Here is a 22,750-nt window from a genome sequence, read left to right on the forward strand (position 1 = left end):
TCTATACTTTTGAAGCATTCGGATTGGAGTCGGGTTTCGCCTTAAAAACCCGACCTCGACTTGAAAGCTTAATAAATACTTAAAAAATATATATATTATTTTATTTTAATTAAAATACACATTTTAATATTTTCTAACTCACCCATATCATATATTTTAAGTTTTAAATCCTTTTAACCTAAATTTTAAAGCCTAGCTTGAGCCGGAGATTTTGCCCAACTCTAGTTATGTGTTGGCAGTCCTATCTTTTCGACATATTATGTAATGCGTAGAAATGAAATTAAAAGGATAGAGAATTGCATGCCTTGGTTGGGTTCTGGGCCCAATATGAAATAAGAAAGCCCAAAAACTTTCATATGATGACTGGTTTATGCCGTAAGTAGTGCTTTTAACACTCCTTCAATACAAATGTACAATGATAAAGCCTCTTGTTCCACTGACACTAACTATGTTCAAGGACAAATACAAATCTAATGAATCCCATACATATTTTCTCTCTTCCATCTCCTTTGCGTGCACCACGTATGTCTTTTTTTTTTTTTTCTCTCTGTTGCTGCAAAGTGCAAACTCTTCAGATCTACAATTGATCTATTTTCTTGATTTTTTATTTAATTTGTAACTCTCATCTATTCAATTGGTTTACAAAAGTCTAAAACAACCCATTTCTCTTTTTCTTTATCTTTTAGTTAGATTAATTATATCTATTCTTGAGAAGATAATACTTTTTAAGTTTGTAGAGAGAGAAAGTTTAAAGAGAAGAATAAGGATAACAATACTTTAAAAAATCTATCACCCATCAAATTATTTTTTTAGATTAATTATACACACACAGAGATATATAGGGAGAGAATCATTAAACAACAAAAAGTTAAAGATAAATATAAAAAACATAATTAGTTTAGAGAGGAAGTGTGTTTTCGGTATTGAAAGAAATATAAATGAAAAAAGGGGTTCTAAATTCTAAAAGAATAGATTAATAATATTTGACCTACTCAAATTGTCTCTATAACCCCCACTTTTTAATTTATTTTATTACTTTTCAGAATTTCTCTTATTAACTCAAAAATTATTGTTTTATTTTATTCTCTCTCCACCTCCTCTCACTCTCTTTCTAGTATAACTATATAACCATTAGCCCCATCGTTTTATCAACAATAAGTCCATCATTAGTACCGTCGTCACTTATGTTTTTCGGTCATTAATCTATCACCTCCACTACGATATGATGAATTTCAATGTTGAGTTTTACTAAATTTTATGAACAAGGGGTGAGTTTTGTCATTATTGATGATATTGATTTTGATTTTGTAAGAAAATCTTTGATTTTGTTTCATTTCAATTTGGGATTTAATTAGGAGTTAATATTTGATTTAACTTGTCAATCAATTAAAAGATTACAGAGATAAGAATTTAATTGAGAATGTAAAAGAGATTAAAAATATTTATGTTTTAATGATTCTTATTTTTCAATAAGAATAATTTTAAAATAAATAATATTAATTAAAAAATAGTGGCTAATGAAATAAATTGAAGAGATCAATATCACCACTCAAAAAGATAATTGAGAGGTGTTTAAGGCCCGTCTCTTATGTCGCAGGCCCATTACATTTTTCCAAAAAGCGGAGCTTACCAGCACATTACATTTTAATAAGCTCATAAAAGTTAATGCATTAACGGCCCGCGTTAAGTTTTAAACGAAAAAGAGATTGTGATTCATATTTACTTGATGGATTCCCTAAGTTACATACATGTAATTTAACATTAATCTTATTTATTTGTTATATTTCTTTAATGATCTATTCACTTTCTAAATTTGAGAATTGAAATCTAGAATCAAATCATTGATAATATTTACTTTACAAATTAATATTCAAAATGAAAATCGAATGGTGAGTCCCATCTAAATTTGGGATTAGAAATGGAAGACTGATTCCCAACTTGAGAAGATCAAATTTACCTCTATTAAATTTTCAAAATGTCAAAAATACTTCAATTTAATTAAAAAAAAGACACAATTTGAACCCTTGAAGCCTCTATCACATCTAAGAGGAAGCCTCCATCGAATCCTCACAAAACAAGCCTCCATTGTAGCCAAGAGGTAGCCTCCGCCAAACCCTCGCAACAAGTCTCTATCACAGCCAAGCAAACATTTTTCACCGTCATCGCTGGTTACATCGTTGGAGGTCACTGTATCACAGCTTCGGATCAAGATCTAGTTCCGTTGTCGCCTCTATTTGGGCATGTTTTCACCGTCATTGGCATCTCTTCACCATTTGTCTTTACCCCCCATTTTGTTGTTGTTGACAATGATGATGATTTTGATTATTATTATTATTATTATTATTATTATTATTATTATTATTATCATCATCTTTTTTGAAAATGGATTATTATTATTATTATTATTTATTTAATTAACATATTAATGTGAATAATATTATTAATAAAAATAATTAATATTATTATTCACATGAATATATTAATTATAATAGTTTTGGAGTAATAAAAAATACAATAATGAAAATAAAATATAATAATAGGTAATTAAAGACTTTATTAATTTGTAACGATAAAATTCATTTCAATTCTGATTCCAAGATAAAGTAAATATATCATTGGTAATATAGTTTATTTTAATTATTATTTTTATAATTAAAGTAAACAATTTATTCTAATTTTTATTTCTTATTTCGATTCCAGCCTATTTTAATTTTCATATAGTTAAGGCACCATAAATCTCAATGAACAAACAAGATTGAATACTAAAAAAATCGATTTGCCCATCCCCCTTTATTGGGACCAAAAAAAAAAAAAAAGACATTGAACAATGCACAAAAGATGATATGCTGCCAGATGAAAATGATAAAGGAATAAGAATGAACCGGATACAATGAAAACAAATAACACAGAAGGAAGGGACCAAGCATGAGTAAAAATATATCCAAGTACGGATTAAGATGGCAACAATGGATTGGTGGGTCATAGTAACTTAAATCTGGGTAACATGTAATTTGAAAGAGACGAGACAAATAAAAGCATATAATTAAATGCACAGAAGGACAGACATGGCATAAACATAAAACATTTACTCCTCCCATCATAGCATTTTCCGCATTCGCACCGATATCTTTCTTTATCCTCAATATATTTGATCAGATTCATATAACTTCCGTATCGATAAATCTGGTGTAGTCCAGATACACTCAACGAGAACCATGGCACAGTTTTGACAGATCATATCATGTGGAAATGATCATTTCACAGACACCTTCGCTGAAAAAATGGGGAAAAAAAAAGAAAAAGGAAAAGAGAACTTCCCACAAGCTCGCTGATTGATGGGTTATTTAGTGTTCATTTGGGCCAAACAAAGGTCCAACTCTCTCTCTCACTGCAGTCATTTATAGAGCCTTTTTGAATCCTACAAGGTAGTGCTTAACATGCGGCTAAATTTCGCAGGTCATGCAAGTCATCAATAGAAAATTGTGGTTTCATGATCGTATGGTGCCTGCAATTATATATATTTGCACCCACACACACACACTTATACCAGTGGTATTATTTGAAAGCCCCCAAGCCTTGTGTGAAAGAATATAGCAATTGAAAGGGGAAAAGTGAGAGCTGAAGGTAGCCTATTCAATAATATCCACTTGTCATTTGATTCAGTTTCCTCCAGCATCTCATTCACTGATTTCTTTAATCCAGTTAAAACCACCTTTTAAAAGTTATTTGTTAAGTATGAATTGAGTACAAGTTTTCCATTTTCAACGTCGAATGTAAGAATTGGAGGAACCTAAATAGATTAGACAAGTGCACTCTATTTAGTTTCCTCCAACATCTTATCTCGGGCTTATAAATTCAAATGCAACGTATTTTCTCTACTCTTACAATTCATTAATAGAATTGTCTTTACTGTATTTGGGTCCCAGTTCCTTTCTAAATTCTCCGGCCGGTAAATCTTAAGAGTCTCAGAGCTAGGGATAGGCAGGCCTTCATGTAATTTTCCATTTAAGCCAATTCTACCGAAAATCATTTAACTGTACATTCGAATTAGGATTTAGTACTATAATTTTTGGCCTGCTACCTGTGAACTTCTGATGGTCCTAGGCTGAAATAGGAAGTGTAGATACTCATGCCACAGCCTTGAAAAGAAAGTAGCTAGAAGACGAGTATCACTCTTTTGGCCCAGAATTATGGCTACTGTAGAATTGCTCTCTCTTTCACTCTCACATAATTATACAAGTCCTCAACTAAAAAGAAACTTGGTAAAAAGAAAAAAAAAAGGTCCAGACCCACAAAGAATTCATTGTTAACAAGGATGCAGAACATATGGGTGCCATCTCTGGTTCACAACAGCAACAACCTGTCAAGAATTAAAATGAGACTTCATGGTCCACATACTATCCTTGGCTTGTAATAATGAAGTTTTGCGTACCCTACAAAAGAATGGCCAGGCTTGCACCAATAAGCAAACTGGGAATCACTCTCTTTCTGCCTAGCTGTCAATTAGCATAAGCCAATTGATTATAGTCACTATTTTGAAGTCCCGTTATGCCCAAACTCTGTTTCTCAAAGTGCTTGTTTTAGGAGCTGTGATTATTTTGCAACTTCAAAGACTGATGACAATGCAGCATAATATGAATGAATCAAATCACATCCTTATTAAGAGTATGGGAAATGCCATTAAAATTGAACAGACAGAGTTTTGCTAGAAGACAAGCAAAAACACAAGCAACTTTCTTCTGTCAATATCTTCTCTGTCCATAATGTTAGGTATACAAAAGCTTGATTGCCACTACTCACATGCTCATCTCTGTTACATGCCTCTACCCATGTGCTACCTTCCAAATGCATCCAAAATACTATTATAATACCACACTTTTATCTCAAATTGAATTTAATTAATTGTAATAAAGTCTCTTATATAACTACTTAATTTGTTCAATACACACAAAGTCACTGTGGTTCCAATCAGCAATATAATGCCACAATATCACAAGGGAAATCTACAATGAGTGGCAACAGCTTTTATTCGATATCTTTTTTTTTTTCCGGGTAGAGCTTTCTTAGATATTTATTCTGGTTTACATTAAACAAAAAGCTGTTCTAAAACTGTTCTTACAAAGTGGAAAAAAGTGAAAACAAAAGGAAAATGAGAAAGAGAAAGAGATTAACATTTTGAGTGTGAGAGAACTTGGAATACACTTCTGTAGAAGATATACAAGTGGGAATATTTAAAGATTACATTCAAGAATGCCAGATTCCACTTAACATGATACGGAATCTGTTTGTCGACAGTTTCCTCACAAGTCTCTTGGCATCAGAAACTTCTGCTTCTGCAAGTTTCTCTATGATTTTCAGATACCCAGAATTTGCAATCTTTCTTCTTGCGCTATTGCAACTGGTCAATGACATCAATATAGAAAGCAAGAACTCTTTGTTACCTGAATTTGCCGCTTCTTTGTCGAGCAGCTGTAGAATAAATCCGATGTTGCGGTCATCTTGGATAAATCTTTTTCGATTTTTAGGAATTGAAACCATTCTGTATAGTGCCTCAGCCGCCATTTCACGTATTTCATATGATTTTGCGTCAAGAAATCTCACAAACTCTGGCATAAACCCAGTATCTCCCATTGCCTTTTTAGCTTCCTCTGAGGTTCCACAAAGCTTAAATGCTGCCTTCAATGCCAATTCTTGAACCGAAACCTCTCCCTTGCGAAGAAAGTAAAGTAGTTCATCCGTAAACCCACACTTCATCAAAATATTTATAGCATTTGATGAAGTGAAACATAATTTTTCAATAGCTCTTAATGCTGTCTCTCTTGATTTCGAAGAGAATGACGATTTAGGATCCAAAACACGCACTAATGCCCGAATTCCTCCCTCTTTAATCACCATTTGCCTAATTGATTCATCCCCAGAAGCTATATTTTGAAGAAACTCAATTGAATTTATCTGCACAACCTCGTCTTTAGACCTTACAAGCTTGATAAAAGTGGAAATTGCATCTTCTTCAATCATAAATCTCTTTATTTCTTCAACACCAACTAGATTTCTCAACACCCCACAAGCCGGACCAAAAATCTCTCCTCTGAGTTCATCACCAGAACAAATTTTCAATAGGGCTGTGACACCACCATAAGCCGAAACTGACCATGCATTATCAGAATTCTCGGTCAACTTCTGCAAACTCCTTGCAGCTGCTTCTTTACCGAATCCATTGCCACTTTCCAAAACCCGAATAAGAGGTCCAATAACCCCAGCTCCAATCAAAACACTCTTACAGAAATCAAACCCAGAAATCACACAAACCACCTTAGCCGCTGATTCTTGAATTTCAATAACCAGAGAATCAAGAAACTTTACCAGTATATTCACAATCTCATTGACTTCAAGTACAACTATTTTGACATACTTTTCATCTTCAATTACCACCTCATGCAGATTGAACAAAGCCTGCTTTTTCATTTGTGTATCGCCAATCTTCATTCTTGTTAACAAATCCCTTAAGTAAAACCTCATATCATCTTTGCAAGCATTAACACCAGGCCTTGACACAACAATTGCAAAGCCTTGAGTCAGAACACCCGCTGTGTAAATCCCAGATAGATTCTTTATATGTTGATCAAATTTTGATGACAAAACATCCAAATCACTCTGCATCAACAACTTGCCACCGTAACAAAGATCCACACATCTTCTTGCAAGACCATTACATTCATTCACAGTGAACAAAATAGCCTGAACCAGGCTAGAAAGACCTGAGCTTTCGGAAGAATCGCAGTTTTCAACAGCGATCAAGCCAGAATTCAACTCTTCAAGCTTGTTTCGAATCAGCTGCCATTTGACAGTAAAGACTTTGATAGAATGAGAAAGAGAAATCAAAGAAGATATAACTTCAATGGCTTGTCTGAGACTGCTGGCTGAGTTTTGATCTTGTGGATATTTTGCTTCTCCCATTTTCGGCTAATCCTTAATTTTGGACCAAGCTCATTCTTTTTTTTTTTTTTTAATTTTATTTCGTCTTAGATGGAAGAGATGAGGCAAAGGCGAGGCAACTGACTGCTGCACTTCGTGTTTTCGATGGTTATCTTCTCTTTGTAGCTGAAACAGAATTGGGCACTATTATTGTGCATTTACAGGTCTGACCTTTTGGGAGGTTGTGTAATAGTGACAAGTCAATGGAGTGAAGATAAGGGTAATTATGTCATATTGAATGAAGGATGTAATTAAATGAAAACTGAAAAGGAGTAGCTAACCAAGCTAAGAACTGTTGGACGTTGGAAGTACATTAAAGTCACAGATTGTTTAAAGGACAAGGTAAAGTTGGGTGCAAGGACAACTGGTGACTGGAGGTTGAAATTTTGGGATTTTATCTCTTCTCTAACGAGATTGTTTGCATGTACGTGTAATAATTTATAATGGAAGCTCTCAGTCTCTCGTTTGAATCTTGAAAATGTTAACGGGGGGGAACACGAGTGTGGTAAAAGAAATGCACACATCATAGTGGGTATTAACTATTTTATTCTCACTTTATGGCACTTTTTGTGGGGAGTTAATAATTAACTGCACATTAATTACAAAAATATGGAGGCAGCAGATGCTGATAACCCTCTTTCACTGTCCATAATTGATATCTAATTATCGATAATTTGTCAGTTCAATGATGGAGAGCATATTAGGATTGAGTGATTGTAAAACTAAACTTCGGAGATCAAGTAATTTACTTTTTATTTATTTTTTCAGATAATAAAGTCAACTTGGCATGCATACATGTAACGATTTAATTTCATTTTATATATAAAAAAAAAAAAAATTTTGCGTGTAGCGTTTTGTTCAAGATTTGGAGAATGTTAAAACAATCTTCGAATATTTTTATTATTATTACTATTATTTTTTACTTTTATCAAAGCATGTACTTTTAACTTTTAAGGCTCGCTTGAAAATCACTCTTGCGAAATAAAACAAACGGTTTCTACAGATGATGTGGGAAATGGGATTTAAGGGCATTGAGTGAAAGACAAAAGCTTTGATGATGGGATCATGGACCACAACTTAATAAGGAGTGAGGACACTCGTTTCAATTAGATGAAAAAGATGAGAAAAGGTTTAAGCTTTCAAAATTTACTAGCATGGAGATGACACAACACCCCCCACCATGTGAAGGGCTTTCTTTGTTGGATGCCTTGAGCTAGCAGTCACCTTTCTAAATTGCAAGTTGGAGATGAACCTCCACAGCAGTAATTAATAGAAAAGTTGCTGTGTCTTCTCTTTTCTCTCTATTTTCTTCTCTTAACCTTTAGTGAGTTAAAGGGGTTTAAAGTGAGAGATGCTTAAACAAAAGCCAAAAGCTGCTCATACGTCAAAACCATGTATGCGTAAAGGCAGCATAAAGCTTCTTGACATTCCCTTCACATTAACTTATTTAATTAAGAGGATAAACTCTACAGGATTCTATGGAAAAATTTGGTGGCAATAGCATCATTTACATTAAAATTAACCTGGAAAATGAGACAAATGAGATGAGATTGTATAAAAACTAAATGACCCATGATACGATTAGTTGTCTTATTAGCACACGACGATTTAACCTTATTGTTCTGCTTGTCACGGATGGTTTATTTTATAATCTTGCTTCAATGAGTATGCTTTATACCCATTTCAAGGATGATCTGGTTTATGTTTTTTTCCTAGATAAGAAAAGAGAACTTTAAGTAGTGGGGAATCGATCGTTACATTTTGCTTATCTCCACTATTGAAACTTTTTTTCCCAGGCCACGCATACACACAGCAGCATGCTGGCAAAATGGCATTTTCAGAAAACTTGTTTGTTGCATCCAATACCGATCCCTTCTTCACTTCTCAGCATAATCGTATGCTGCTCCTGCACATGGACACTCCATCCATCATCAGGGGCCGCATAGTATATTTCTACATTTTTCTTACAAATTCGCCAGCATATCTTTTGTGGGTCTTGCTCTATTTCCATTTACATGTATGTATCTAGTGAGCAGCTCAATTAATTACCACAGAGCGATTGGAGTGGTGTAGTTTTAACTTAAAACTTTTGTGATTTGAAAATTGTTGACCAGATAAATCTTTCTTTTGTTAGTTGATATAAGCTTTCACCCATTTCAGGAAATATAAAAGCGATTTGTCGCTAGGTTTCAAAAAGAAACCTCGTGGCTTAAGTGTTAGGTGCAATTTAATTCTGTGCAAGAATAAGAAAGTACTGATGATACGGGGCACCTTTGAGTAAGGAAGAAGGGAAATTAAACACACAACTCACAAGCATGGGAACAAAATACCTTCGCTTCGAAGAGAAAGGTATATATAACAATATTTTCTTGCTCATCTACTTCCAATAAGAGGCAATATTGACAAAATAATGAGAAAAATTTCATATAAAGAACAAAGAGAAATTGAGATTGCTTGATGCGGACATCTGGTTTTGGTGTTTATCAAATCTACATCTTCGATTTTTGAATTGATCGTACAATTCGATATTAAAGTAGTATCACATATCTCATAATGGTCAGAGAAAGAAGTAATATTTTTATAGTTTTAGCAAGCAAATTGATTAAGCTATTAAAAAGAGAGAACTTCAGCATCTTAACCACCTTATTATACGAGCCATTAAATTAAGCTTATTGATGATGAATAAAGAATGATAATACAATTTTCAAATGTAGCTTATGCTAAATTTAAGTAAAAATATTTGAAATCTGCTAGATTTTGACCTTGGTGTGATGTAATAGACATTAGTGCTGATAATGGCTTTGCAAAAATATTAAAGTCCTTCCAATCTTGTGTTAGCCAACTAGGCTCGACTCTTACAAAATTTGATCAGATATAAGTATAATGGAAGGAGGGCCTGCAGAGTGCGATGTGCCAAAATTTTATTGGTTCGGCGTTTTAATTTGGCTATCTTAATCATGGGCCAGTGGACCAATAATCATGACTAGTCTATGACTACGAGAGGAAAACATATGATTATATGTATCTCAGCCCAAAATCATAATGAGTAAAGCTCTAAACGACTCAATGTTGCTTTTCATTAATTCTTACACTCTTGAAAACGAAATTCACGAAATCTTTAGTATTCTTTTTTAAAAGTTTTTTGCAGAGTGATTTTATGTTTTTTTAATTGGGATCCTTAGAAGGTAATTGGGATTGTTAGAGGGTGTTTGTTGACTTGACTTAATTAATTATATTAATTATAGGTGTTTTTTTTTTTTACTAAATGAAAAAATTTGAATAAGCCACCTAATTTCTAATATAAAAAATATTTATACTTTATAATTTATTTTTCATATCTATCCCAAAACCTCCAGACATGTTTACCCCCTAATAATCTCATCTTATGTTATGTACTATTATTGATAATTTGTGATAAAAATTGAAATTTATGGTATTTTATATATTATAATTCTAAAATCATTATGTTTTTTCTTGAATGTGGTTTTGCTTATATATATATATAGAATATTTCATATTCAAATTTAATAAAAATATAAGTGTAAAAGTACATGTCACCATTTGAATTAGAAATGATAAAACTTAATAATTAACTATCTCTTAAGTAAATTAAATAGTGACATATCATTTAAGATATAAACTAAATCTCCCAACTTAAGTATTACATTATTCTTTCTTATATTTCCAACCATAATCTCGGCATTATGTACTGTATAGAGTGTAATTATTGAAAACAATAATTAAACAATAATTCACATTCTTAATTTTTATCTAAAATGATGTGACATGATATGTCAGTGTCATTCATCAGATAGATTTCCATAATTTTAAAACACATTGAAAATATATTTTATACAATTAATAAATAATTTCTAACATTAACTGTTGAATGATTAACGATAGTTTGAATCTACAATGGCATGCAGCTCTTCACTGTGCCTAACATCTCATCAATCTCTCGCAATTATAATGAATCATTATCATGATATAGTTGAAATAACACTAGCTTAGTTTTCACAACTTAACGTCACAGCTGGAAAAGGATGTGCTCGTGCTAGCTAGCCAGGACATGTGCCCTTGCCTAAAAACTGATATAATTATTGATGGCTTCAAATTTTGAATTGGACAGCTCACCAATAAAACCCTAATTGCATACAAATTGTGATTTCACTTTAAAAATGTACAATGTTTATAGAGTTGAACAACTAACCCACGTCTAGACAGCAAGAAGAAGAGATTTTTAAATGTAAAACAAGAACAGACCCTTGACCAGAACCTAACCCTCAAAGTTGTAAGTATTACAATCACAAATGTTTTCGGGTATGAAACGGAATCATGCATGTTGATACAGCCATTGTGGAACCATTACTAACCCTAGCTATTAAATTATGACAATTATCGTATCAAACCTAAAAATGTGATAAAATTAAGCATTCAAAAGCATCAAGCAATTTACCAACTCATCCTCAGCTTGATTATGATGTGTTGTTGTTAGTACGCCGAAATCTTTATAAATGAAGAGGGACCAAACAGTCTAAAGTTCCATAGGAACATATGATTTTAGTTGCATGTAGTTTAGTTGGTCAAGTGTAAAGATTAGAAAAGAATGACCGGTTCACGGATTCCCTGCTCGAAGCATAGTGCATTAGGACTGATCATATTGATAATATTCTTAATTTCATCACCGATGTGACGCATGTGGCATAAAATCATTTTCATAAAATATATATGATTTTACCTTCTTTTTTTTTCCTTTTTTAAAGAAGATAATTAATTAATCTGTCCATATTGTTGCTATTGGGTTACATGTGAAGCCTTCTCATAGGTGGAAAAGTGGGACAACTGAAGGTGGGCCATCGACAGACAAGATAAAGTGAAGGAGCTAGTGCGGACTAAAAATTATGAGGAATCAATCGAAAGAAGAAGAAACCAAAATGATGAAATGTGAATATGTGATTACTTGCGAAGTGAAATCTTAGAAGCAACTCCAGAACTGCCAATGGCGTTGATGTTCTTTTGAAGACCTGTGACACCACAGTGATTTGTCTTATAGCTAAAAGCATGAATTAAGGACAGCTAGCTAGGATTCTTTATTTTTCATTTTTCTAGAGCACGTAATGACGTAATAAAGAAAGTGGCCTTTCCGGGCCTCTTCAAAAGAAGCCCACTCTTTCCAGGACGAACGAGTAACGCCCTTAGCCCGCACCATATTCTAACTACAACCTTTCAGTTGATTTCAAGTTGCAAAGCAGCAAGCATCTTCGATTTCCAGTCCGTTTAAAAAAAACTAAGAATCCCAGCTGCAGATTATAATTGGGTGAGGTTATTTGTACTCTTAAAATCACTTTAAACACTCTTATTTTAATAAATTATTTTATTATGAAAATATCCATCATATGAATTACTATTAAGGATTCTCTCTTATAAATTAACATAATATTCAATATATAATTCTCTTGCGATAAATCATACAAATTTCAAATCCAATCTCTTAACAATATTTAGTTAAACAAGGAGCAAATATCGATTCATATACTTGGCAAATTCAATAGGTAGCTCGGCTTTTGCTTATTGTATCAACTTCACCATATCAACATTCGACGCCTGTGTAAGCCAATCACCTGTTGTAGTAATAGTCACAGGAAAGAAGCAATTGCCGTAGAAGCCTTTAGGCAACAAAGTGTCCAAAAGTAAGGCAATTTGCAAAGAAAGCGTTCAAACAAGCTTGAGTTGGGTGTTTGGCCCAAAGGTTATTGCTCTTGTTCTGTGCCTTCAGAAACAGACGGCTACAATTTCCAAGGCAGAGCATTTTAGATTTTTAGGCCTGTTGAGTCGTAAAATTGTTGCTTGAGCTGGTTGATTTTATCCATTCGAATGACGATGTTGGCATACTCTAGCCGGTAACTGGGCATTGGTGGTTGTAAGGAATTAAGCAGTAGTCTGCCATTTTCCAATTGAGTTTGAGGTGTTCGTGGAAAAAAGACCTGTGCCATACTAGTGCTACGTTGGGATGTTAAATATTGGGGTGTAACATTCAATACTGAAATTTGAACATATTCTTTAATAGAGAAAAGCTAACAACTAAAATTTATGTTAAAGAATTTGTTTAGAATATAATTTGATTCCATTGTTGTATATATTAAATTGTTATTAATTCATTTTGAATGTGCTAAATAGTTTGATTGGTGTTTTGAGTAAATTAGTTTAATTAATATAATTAAGGTCTTTTTTGGTATTTAAAGAGTGTAAAAAGTAAAATTTAATTTTTTAAATTTAGTATCTGAGTGTATAGAGTAATAGAGTACTCAGAGTATTTTTGAGAGTGCAAATAGCTCCACCGCTTATAATTTTATCGAAATCAAATAAACTAAACTATCGTCGACGACGAGTCTAGTGGAAAATTATACCCCAACTAGCCAGTGCGCTGAACAGAAATCTACTAAACCATGCTAATTTATTTAGTTTTAGTTTATGAGGGCGAGAGATTATCAATTAATTCTCTATTACAGGGTGATTACAGAAGGCGGGGCATCCTTTCTTGGTCCAGCAACAGTGCGGTAAACATAAACCTTGTCAGCTTGATTGTCATCACTCTCGGCTTCCTTAATCACCTCAACATTCAACCTTGGCTTTTTGCTTGCCAATAACTTACAACCATCCATTGTCACATTGCATGCTGACATCCAAAGTGACCTCATTGATTCACACTTGTCCAATCCTGAGAGTAGAGCTGCGTCCCCAAATGGGCAATCCCTTATCTCAAATTTCCTCAGCTTTGGACAACCTCTTAGCACACATTGCATACCCCAATCACTGCTCCCAGCAAAAGCTACCGACAGGAGTTCCAAATTTTTGGCATACTGGCCAATGTACTCAAATGTAAGGTCTGTTAAGAGGCCTGAAAGTGAAAGCCTTTGAAGGTTGGTACAAGTCCTCACCACCGCACCAAAGGCCTCATCCATGGGTTCATTTGTCACGTAATCTGGCTGTCCCGGATTCATTATACAAAGGCGGAAGCAGGTGAAATTGGGGCAGTTCCGCACAATTGTTGCCACAGCAGCATTGGTCATCGCCTGACAAAAGTACAGAACGTACTGAAGTCTCGGACAGCCATGGGACACTGCTAAAAACCCTGCTTCTGTAACCCCGTAAGTAATTTCCTCATCAAAGGGATCAGCGGGGAAAACGCGGAGTTCTTCAAGCAATGGACAACTGGAACCTACTGCCTCCAGTCCTCTGTCTTCTACTGTGTCCAGCACCTGTTTCAGTGTCGATAAAATAATCATGAGATTGAACATTGAAAATTTGAAGTCAAAAAGCAGTGTTGAAATTATGTGAAAGGAAAAGATGCCAGCGGTTCTTACCCAGAGCCGCTTAAGAAGAGGGCAATGCATAAGAAGCTTGACAAGTTCACTACTCCCCAAAGTCGCATAGCTCAAATTCAAGAATGTCAAATTTGCACAAACAGGAGATAAAGCTGGAAAATACAATGCCGTTGCTTGCCATAAACCTGAGAGCTTATGTATATTCTTGCACTTATTGAATGCACTCTCCAGCTCAGCGCGCTGGTCGTCAGTTAGTTCTTGCGAGAATGAACCGGTACCAAGGTCTACTAGTTGAGGAGCAAGAACAAGTAGCTTTTGTAATTGCTCCAAGGAAATACTTTTGTTGACTTTCAAATCTTTCAATGACTTGCACCTGCTTACGAGTTTCTCAAGTGCATCAAAATCAACTTCAGAGTTCACATTGGCAAAGTTGAGTACTTCCAATGATGTGAAGCTTTCAGGGAAGCAGCTCAGCCAGCTTCCACTTATATCCTCAATACCATTCTCCTGAATGTCAAGCTCAGTCAAATTCCTGTATACAAATTGAGTTCAGAAGTTTACAGTACACGATGAGCAAAATCCCGCATGAGAAATAATGAGAAAGCCAAAAACAGTAGTCCTTCTACGGTGCAGTTGCGGGGATCACTATTGGGTCCGTATTAGGTTTTACGTTAATTTTAGTGATTTTGATAATTTCTTGAAAAGAGAACTGTTCGGAGTTTCAACCATCAAGATAACCATGTGGGTGCAACCGTGCAATGTTGGGATGTGTTGTACTGGCGTACATGAACTTCACAAGAATAAATTAAAAAAAAATAATTACAATAATATACCAAATGAGATGTGAAGTAGTAAACTAATTCTTCAGGGTGTCTTTTGATCCAACAAGATGAGATGTGGATAAACTTTTGGGATGGAGGATTTTGGATAGAGTAGTGATATTTGAATTGAAATTTCTGACCTAATAAAGATAACAATAAAGATATACTAACTTTAAAACTATATGATGTTATAGTATTATTTTTTAATTAACACCGCATGGTTTACAGTTATTTTTTAATTTTTAATTTTTTACCAAATAAGTGAATAATAATCCTATGTTATTCAGTACTTGGAATCAGAATCCGAAATTATGCATTTTAGGAAAAGTAAAGAAAGCTACTAAGCAAGAATCTCAAAGAATTTTGGAAAAAAAATAAACGAAGGGAGGGGACGAGCGAGAGGAACCTACTTGCAGTTAGTAGCAATAGCAGCAAGACCATCAGTACTGAATCCATCACAACTGGAAAGCGAAAGAACCTTGAAATTGGGAAAACTGACAGCCAAGAACTCCAAACTCTCATCACTGACACTCATTCTCTTCAGCCTCAACTCCTCAAGCGACGGATACCTGTCAGCAAACGCTACCAGCCATGGGTGAATATCGGCGCCCCAGTCTTGTGGAACCAAATTGAAATCCGAGAATCTCGGCTTCCCTTTCAGCGTCACGCTCAGAATGTTAGGAAACCGGCGCGTTAGAATCTCGGGTGAGACCGCATAGCAGTTCCCGATGAATACGTGAGTTCTCGACAACTGTTCTGCCTCGTACCAATCTTTGCAGACCAGGGAGGCGGAGTTGTGATCTTTATGGGAAGTCAAGAGCGCCAGTACTTTTGTAATGGCTTGCTTGACACTGTCTACTTCTGATGTGTTTTGGTCTTTTCTCTGTCTTTCTTCTTCCATCTCTGCTGGTTGTTAACTTACCGTGGATTATGCTTTCTCTGAAGCAAAGGCAAATTCTTTTGACTCTCTTTGATGGGAGAAGAATGAAGCAATCAACTCGGGTCGGGTGTAGATGTGTTTTGTTTGCGGATGAAACAAGAGTTGGTTGCTTTGAAACTTGATGCATGTGATGCTGCTGCATTAATTAAAGGATGCACGTTAGGGGGACAAAGGTTGACCGTACACATTAAATTTTCAGTATTACTGCCCACCACCTCAAGGATGGATCCAAATAATTCATATAATAATAATATAAGATAAGAGATCTAATCTAGAGATCTAGTCTTTTTTTAAAAAAAATACATCTAAATGTCTAGTTCGTACAAGATTAATGTGGCTGGGATATACAAGTACGCGCATGTAATCTTAATATTAGTAGGATAACAATATTTTCCAACACAAACGTTCAAAATTAGTGAAATCTATGGTTCTATGCCTACATAGATACTGAGTCGTTCGCTTGGGTACACTAACAAACTAGTCTGATGGAACAGTTGCGTCTCTTCATACAGGAACAATTGCGGGCAGGGGAATTGAGCAAATAATGTAGAATATTTGCATGCTCAATCAATCATTTCATGGCAAATTATTTCAAATCGTTTTCTCACTGCAACAATAATTTAGAAGTATAAATTAGCAAGTGCTGAGCATTCAATAGACCAATTAGTGCGAGGAGCCAAAGGTCTTCGAATCAAATAGAAAGAAGATAAAATATGCAAAAGCATAATCGCAAAAAGACAATTCATTATCAACCTTAAAACATCCACCAGGAAATTCGGGGCATAATAGAAGTCTTAACAGCTACAGCCACAAACATCCCACACCCCCAAGATAGCTCGGACCCATTGTCGTTTATGCTATCACCTCAAGGCACCCTGTCTAGCCATTGATCTAGATCCATTTGCGCACGCATCAGTCACCTCCAATCACATGGGTCCTAGATGCTTGCATAGGCCCCGCAGACACCCTGCCTTTATCCATTGAGTTTGAAACTGTTCGATGACGCCATCTGAACTCAAGCCTACTGATCTGAGCCACCAGAAACCACCCATTTATGCACTTCCGGTATACAAAAACCAACCACTGCCGCCTTCAATCCTCACTGCTTGCACCCTCATCATCAAAGGCCTTTTCCATCTATGCTAGAAGGCAAAGCAGTTATAGGCGATACACATGCTTCAAAAAATGCAGCAGGATGTACTTAATTTGGCTGCAAGGACTCTTGATCTCTTTGATGTCACACAGTCTACTGATGTAGCCCGCTTCATAAAAACGGTGACAATCTGGATGAATCTGGGTCTCCAATCCTCAAAGAAAAACATGTCTGAAAGTTCACCTCTTCTAAAATCCATATTGTTTATTTCTTCTAATGCAGGTTTGACAGGGTTTGTGGACATGGGTGGCAATGCATAGTAGGGACAGAACATGGTTCATTTGTGACCCACAGCCATGGAATGCTTCACTTACTTTGGAATTGGCAGTCCCGTAATGTTGCTTTCCAAGGGTGTGGTGAATCAAGCAGATGAAGCAAACTTGATTCTAGCCTTGGAGACTATAAATGCATAAGCATTGTTTCTTGTATCTTTTTGGCTTTTCTTGTTCAACCTTGGCTGCATTAAGAAAATAAACTGTAGTTGAAAAACCAACTAGCCAGCTTTGCAGTCCCCGCTTTTCCTTTTCCTCACCCTCATCATATATTCAATAGTATGAACTTGACCCCGCGTCTGGATGAGGGAAACTTGTACTCCTCGAAAGCTGGAAAGCCGACTGTATGAAGTCCATTATGAAAGATAGCATTAACATGACAGAAATGTACATAGATAAATTACTAGCATGTTATAGAAATGTTCAATTGACAAATTTCAGACAGCATAACCTTTGGTTGAAAGTAAAGTAACACACAGAACACCCTAAGACACTGTACGAATGATTCTGTGCTCAGACTATGTAAAGCAAATGCTAAACATCAAATAACACATTACTGTCTGTGAGGAAAGAGCAATGGTTGCCCAGAAGACAATGTGCCTAAACCAATAAACTTTGTCAAGATGCAGGAACCTGCTAAAGCTTGCCCCTTCTTCAAATTCAAAACAAATGCCCAAAGTTCACTGCACAACATTTGAAGTCCCCGATGAAAAGGCTAGTACTAACCTAAGCCACATTTTAGTCAGGATCCTACAAGTAGCAGGAATCCATGCATGGCCACATTTGTGAGTGTGTGAGAAAGAGGGAGGGAGGGAGTGATTCATGGTAAAAGAGAGAAATTACCTTATTATTTCTGTTACATCAGAGAGTGAGCACAGATGGAGGGGCATCCCTTCTTGGCCCAGCAACAGTTCGATATATGTAAACCTTATCAGCTTGACTGTCATCACTTCCATCTTCCTTCATCACCTCAACATTCAACCTGGGCATCTGCTTTGCCAATCGCCTACAGGCATTCATCGTCACATTGCAGGCTGACATCCAAAGTGATCTCATAGATTCGTACTTCTCCAAACCTGACAGCAGTGCTTCATTCCCAAATGGGCAATCCCTTATCTCAAGTTTCCTTAGCTTTGGACAGCCTTCAAGCACACACTGCATCCCCCTATCACTCCTCCCAGCAAAAGCTACTGAAAGGGTTTCCAAATTTTTGGCATACTTTCCAATGTACTCAAATGTCAGGTCAGTTAAGAGACCTGAAACTGAAAGTCGTTGGAGTTTACTGCAAGTCTTCACCACTGCACCAAAAGCCTCATCCATGGGTTCATTGGTCAGGTAATCAGGTAGTCCTGGAGTCATTATGCAGAGACGGAAGTGGGTGAAATTGGGGCAATTCTGCACAATTGTTGCCACAGCAGCATTGGTCATCTGCCGACAAAAGTAAAGAACATAGTGGAGTCTCCGACAGCCAAAAGAAACAGCAACAAACCCTTCTTCAGTAACCCCATGGATGATTTCCTCGTCAAAGGGATCAGCCGGGAAAACACGGAGTTCCTCAAGCAAGGGACAATTAGAACCAACAGCTTCTAGCCCTTTGTCTTCGACTGTGTCCAGGACCTGTAATAAGGGAATAATCATGAGATTAAGCAATGAAAGGATGAAGTTATCAGGAGCAATGTGTTAAAGTTCATAATCAACATATGCATAGTGTCACAAAAGTTTTTGAAGACATTCCTAGTGCTGTTCAATAACTTTGATCAAGTATGATTAATGCATGACAGCAATCAAATATTTTCCCATAAAACTTTTTCGAGAGGTACAGCAGAGAACCATTAAGGCGGCAATAGAAGTAATCTGCCAGAAAATTCGGCATGTTTTGGCCATTAGTAAATGGTGATTAAGTTATAAATATAGTCCTACACAAAATTCGACCAAAACAATTGAATTAAGTCCTCGAATTTCTGTAACACTGGAAAGATTAAAAGAACTAACACACTTCTTCTGATCCACCTTGTCTAAGTACAAAATGATTTTCCAGAACATAATAAGAATGGAAAATAGGGAAAAAATGAAAGAAACTTACCCAAAGGCGCCTAAGACGGGGACAGTGCACAACGAGCTTGGCAAATTCACCACTTTGCAATGCAGTGTAGCTTAAGTTCAAGAACGTCAAATTTGCACAAGAATTGTATAGAGCTGGGAGATATAATGGTACTGCTTCCCACAAGCCAGAGAGGGTATGTATATTTTTGCAATTGTTAAATGCACTCTCTAAATCTGCATACGGGCGAGCAGTGAGATCTTGCAAGAATGAGCCAGTACCAAGCTCCTCTAATTGAGGAGCACGAACAAGCAGCCTTTGCAATTGTTCCAAAGAAATGCTTTTGTTAACCTTCAACACCTTCAATGATTTGCACCTGCTTACAAGTCTCTCAAGTGCATCAGTATTAACTTCACTAGTAAGATTAGCAAAATTCAGTACTTCCAATGATGTAAAGCTTTCAGGGAAACAGCTTAACCAACTTCCACTGCTATCTTCTATACCGTTCTCTTGGATGTCAAGCTCAGTCAAATTCCTGTAAACAAATTAGAACTTAAGCAATTACATTTGTAATTTATACCCAATATGGGAAGTAAATTTTTAAACAACACTGGACTAATTTATAGAGTTTTAAAAAGTATGAAAAAGCAAGAACTAAGAATATATAGAACTCCAACCTACAGGAAAAAAATAAAATGCATAAATAAACTAACGAAAGTCAATCTGTGAATAAGTCATTGAAAATTCTTCTGCAACATTTCACAAATATTTTCATAAAGCAATTTTGTTTCAAAGCTCCGCAGAAGAGGATGAAGTTACACCTAATTGATTACATATATGAAGTAGGAAACTGGTAGAACTATTTGTTGTACTTCACTGTCAGAGACAACTTGATGTTGAATTAATAATTGCCTTGAGGAATTGATTTAAGGAATCAACTTTTAGAAAGAGTACATGTAAAGGGAGGGATTCTCCATATTCCAGTTATTCCCTAGGTTTTCGTAGTAAAATAATGTCATCTCACAATGTTCTTAAATCTCAAGCGAGGGAACCTTATCAGCAAACATCTATTCATTTTCTTTCCAGCCAGCAAATAATCAAACATGATTCTCCAAGGATTAACCATAAAAGACTACAGAAATATATATATGAAGTCCACAAACTAAAAAAGAAAATGAAGAAGTAGAAGAAGAAGAAGAAGTAGAAGAAGAAGAAAAGGGGAATGAACTTGGAAAAAGTGGCACTTCCATTCCCACTAAATCCACAATTCAAACAGTAGAAGAAAGAAAAAAAGAAAAAGAAATATCAAAGTCAATTCTCTTATTCAATATACACATATTACTGAATTGACTACATAAGTCATAATCGTGCATAAAATTAAATAGTACCAAGAAAACAAAAAGCCATTAAAACCAACAAAAGTCGAAAGTCTACCTTCAAAATGAATTAGTTAATTGTTCAAGTATCAAAACAACAACAAAAAAGAAAAGGGCTAAAGTTCAGCTATCCACCTCAAAAGCAATTCTATTTTCTATTTTGTTACGACCTGTATGGAATCTACTAATTGAAAAACAGTTACTCATTTATGTCGTCAGATGAAATTACTCCCACCTAAAAAGTTAGTAAATGAACTTGTTTTCTAATAAATAGGTGATTTTTTTTTGCGTGGGATGACATCAAGAATATGCGATCCAATTTAAATGCGACTAACAGGCCGTAAGTCACATCTAGAAATTTGAAAAAAAAAATTACTTTTAACTAAGAAAATAACGAAACAATGAAACTAAGAAGCTGATATTATAACCTCAAAACATAGCAAGTTCTGAGCTTTTTAATGAAAGAATTGTGCGGATCCCCTCTGAGCAGAAGGCCCCATCTTATTAAATAAATAAATAAACAAACAAACAAACACGAAGAAATGAATAATAATTAAAACAGAAAATTAAAAAAATTAAGGAAAAAAGGGGGAAAACCTTACTTGCAATGCGTAGCAATCGCAGCAAGACCATCAGTACTGAAGCCATCGCAGCTCAAAAGCGAAAGAAGCTTGAAATTGGGAAAATTAGAAGCCAAGAATTCCAAACTCTCATCACTAACAGCCATTCTCTTCAGCCTCAGCTCTTCAAGAAAAGGATACTTAACAGCAAACGCCACAAGCCAAGCGTGAATATCGGCGCCCCAATTAGGTGGAACCAAATTGAAATCCGAGAATCTCGGCTTCCCCTTCAACGTCACGCTCCGAATATTAGGGAACCTGCGCGTGAGAATCTCCGGGGAAACAGAGTAGCAGTTGCCGATAAATACTTGAGTCCTTGACCACCGTTCCGCGCGGTACCAGTCCTTGCAAACTAAAGAGACGGAGCTCCGATCTCTGTGCGAAGTTAAGAGAGACAGCACTATCTCCAGTACTTCGTCCGGAAACGACGCCGTCACGGCTAACTCGGCCGTGTTTGGAGATTCCTTTTTCCGTTTCGATTCGGACTCCATAAAAAAAAATACTAAAAATAACTGATAATGTGAAAATGAAAACAAATTTTGCTAAATATAACGGTAGATTCAGGCTATTGAAAAATTGGATCTACCGTGGGAGAGGAATCTCCAAAGCAGAGAGCTTTCTAATTCTCTCTCTCTCTTGAGCTGGAAAAGCTTGCAGCGCCAAAGAAGAAGGAAATAGAAGAGCTTGAGTACTTGCAATCATTTAAAATTCATTATTTGTTAATATTTTTATTTATATAGACTTTATTATTATTATATTATTATTATTGTCTGAAGTTCGGTCCACCTTCGCTGAGGCTGACATGGACATGGCAATTTAGAGAGTGAAAGAAGCCGAGAAGGTCGTAGCCCACCACCACACCTAACCTGTGCCCGAGTGCGCAGTAAGCACACCCTCTTATCTTGCGACACGTAACCAGATTTTCACAAAACTGAAGGGTGCGCAACGCGCGGAGGGTGCAGGTTAGAGTTAATACGTGAGATTATTAAACCTAAAACGGTAAATAGTTATTTTGTTGAACCCGCCGTGAATGAACGAGATGAGCCGTACAACCTCCACATCATCATCATTTCGAGATTTCCCCGTTTTTATTTTATGTTCTCGTTTACATTTTTTGACCTTCTAGTCTCTCTGTAAACATATAAATTTATTTCGTAAATTCAAATTTTGATTGTTACCACAGATTACAGGTACGGTGCCTTAAAATTACTCGGAAGCAAATCAATG

General features: G+C 35.7%; 3 protein-coding genes across 4 annotated transcripts; all 3 read right to left on the reverse strand.

The window, feature by feature from the left end:
• Positions 1-4,990: 4,990 nt before the first annotated feature.
• LOC102630595 (uncharacterized) lies at positions 4,991-7,082 on the reverse strand. The gene has a single exon (XM_006467842.4). The coding sequence runs from the start codon at positions 6,955-6,957 to the stop codon at positions 5,245-5,247; it is 1,713 nt and encodes a 570-aa protein (XP_006467905.2). The 5' UTR covers positions 6,958-7,082; the 3' UTR covers positions 4,991-5,244.
• Positions 7,083-13,410: 6,328 nt separating this feature from the next.
• LOC102630291 (protein TRANSPORT INHIBITOR RESPONSE 1) lies at positions 13,411-16,963 on the reverse strand. Its single transcript, XM_025094591.2, has 4 exons — positions 16,815-16,963; positions 15,532-16,197; positions 14,340-14,832; positions 13,411-14,234 (listed from the first exon to the last, which is right to left on the reverse strand). The coding sequence occupies exons 2-4, from the start codon at positions 16,020-16,022 to the stop codon at positions 13,479-13,481; spliced, it is 1,740 nt and encodes a 579-aa protein (XP_024950359.1). The 5' UTR covers positions 16,023-16,197; positions 16,815-16,963; the 3' UTR covers positions 13,411-13,478.
• On the reverse strand, positions 16,786-22,235 carry LOC102629995 (protein TRANSPORT INHIBITOR RESPONSE 1-like). Of its 2 annotated transcripts, none has more exons than XM_006467840.4 (4): positions 21,506-22,235; positions 19,570-20,062; positions 18,330-19,103; positions 16,786-17,828 (listed from the first exon to the last, which is right to left on the reverse strand). In XM_006467840.4, exons 1-3 carry the CDS (start codon positions 22,012-22,014, stop codon positions 18,348-18,350), a joined length of 1,758 nt encoding a protein of 585 aa, XP_006467903.2. In that variant the 5' UTR covers positions 22,015-22,235; the 3' UTR covers positions 16,786-17,828; positions 18,330-18,347. The 2 variants fall into 2 exon arrangements, with proteins under 2 accessions (XP_006467903.2, XP_024950358.2); XM_025094590.2 differs by lacking the exon at positions 16,786-17,828 and adding an exon at positions 17,853-18,169.
• Positions 22,236-22,750: the final 515 nt, after the last annotated feature.

This window comes from Citrus sinensis, chromosome 2 (genome assembly GCF_022201045.2).
Source record: "Citrus sinensis cultivar Valencia sweet orange chromosome 2, DVS_A1.0, whole genome shotgun sequence".
In the NCBI taxonomy this organism is placed as follows: Eukaryota; Viridiplantae; Streptophyta; class Magnoliopsida; order Sapindales; family Rutaceae; genus Citrus; species Citrus sinensis.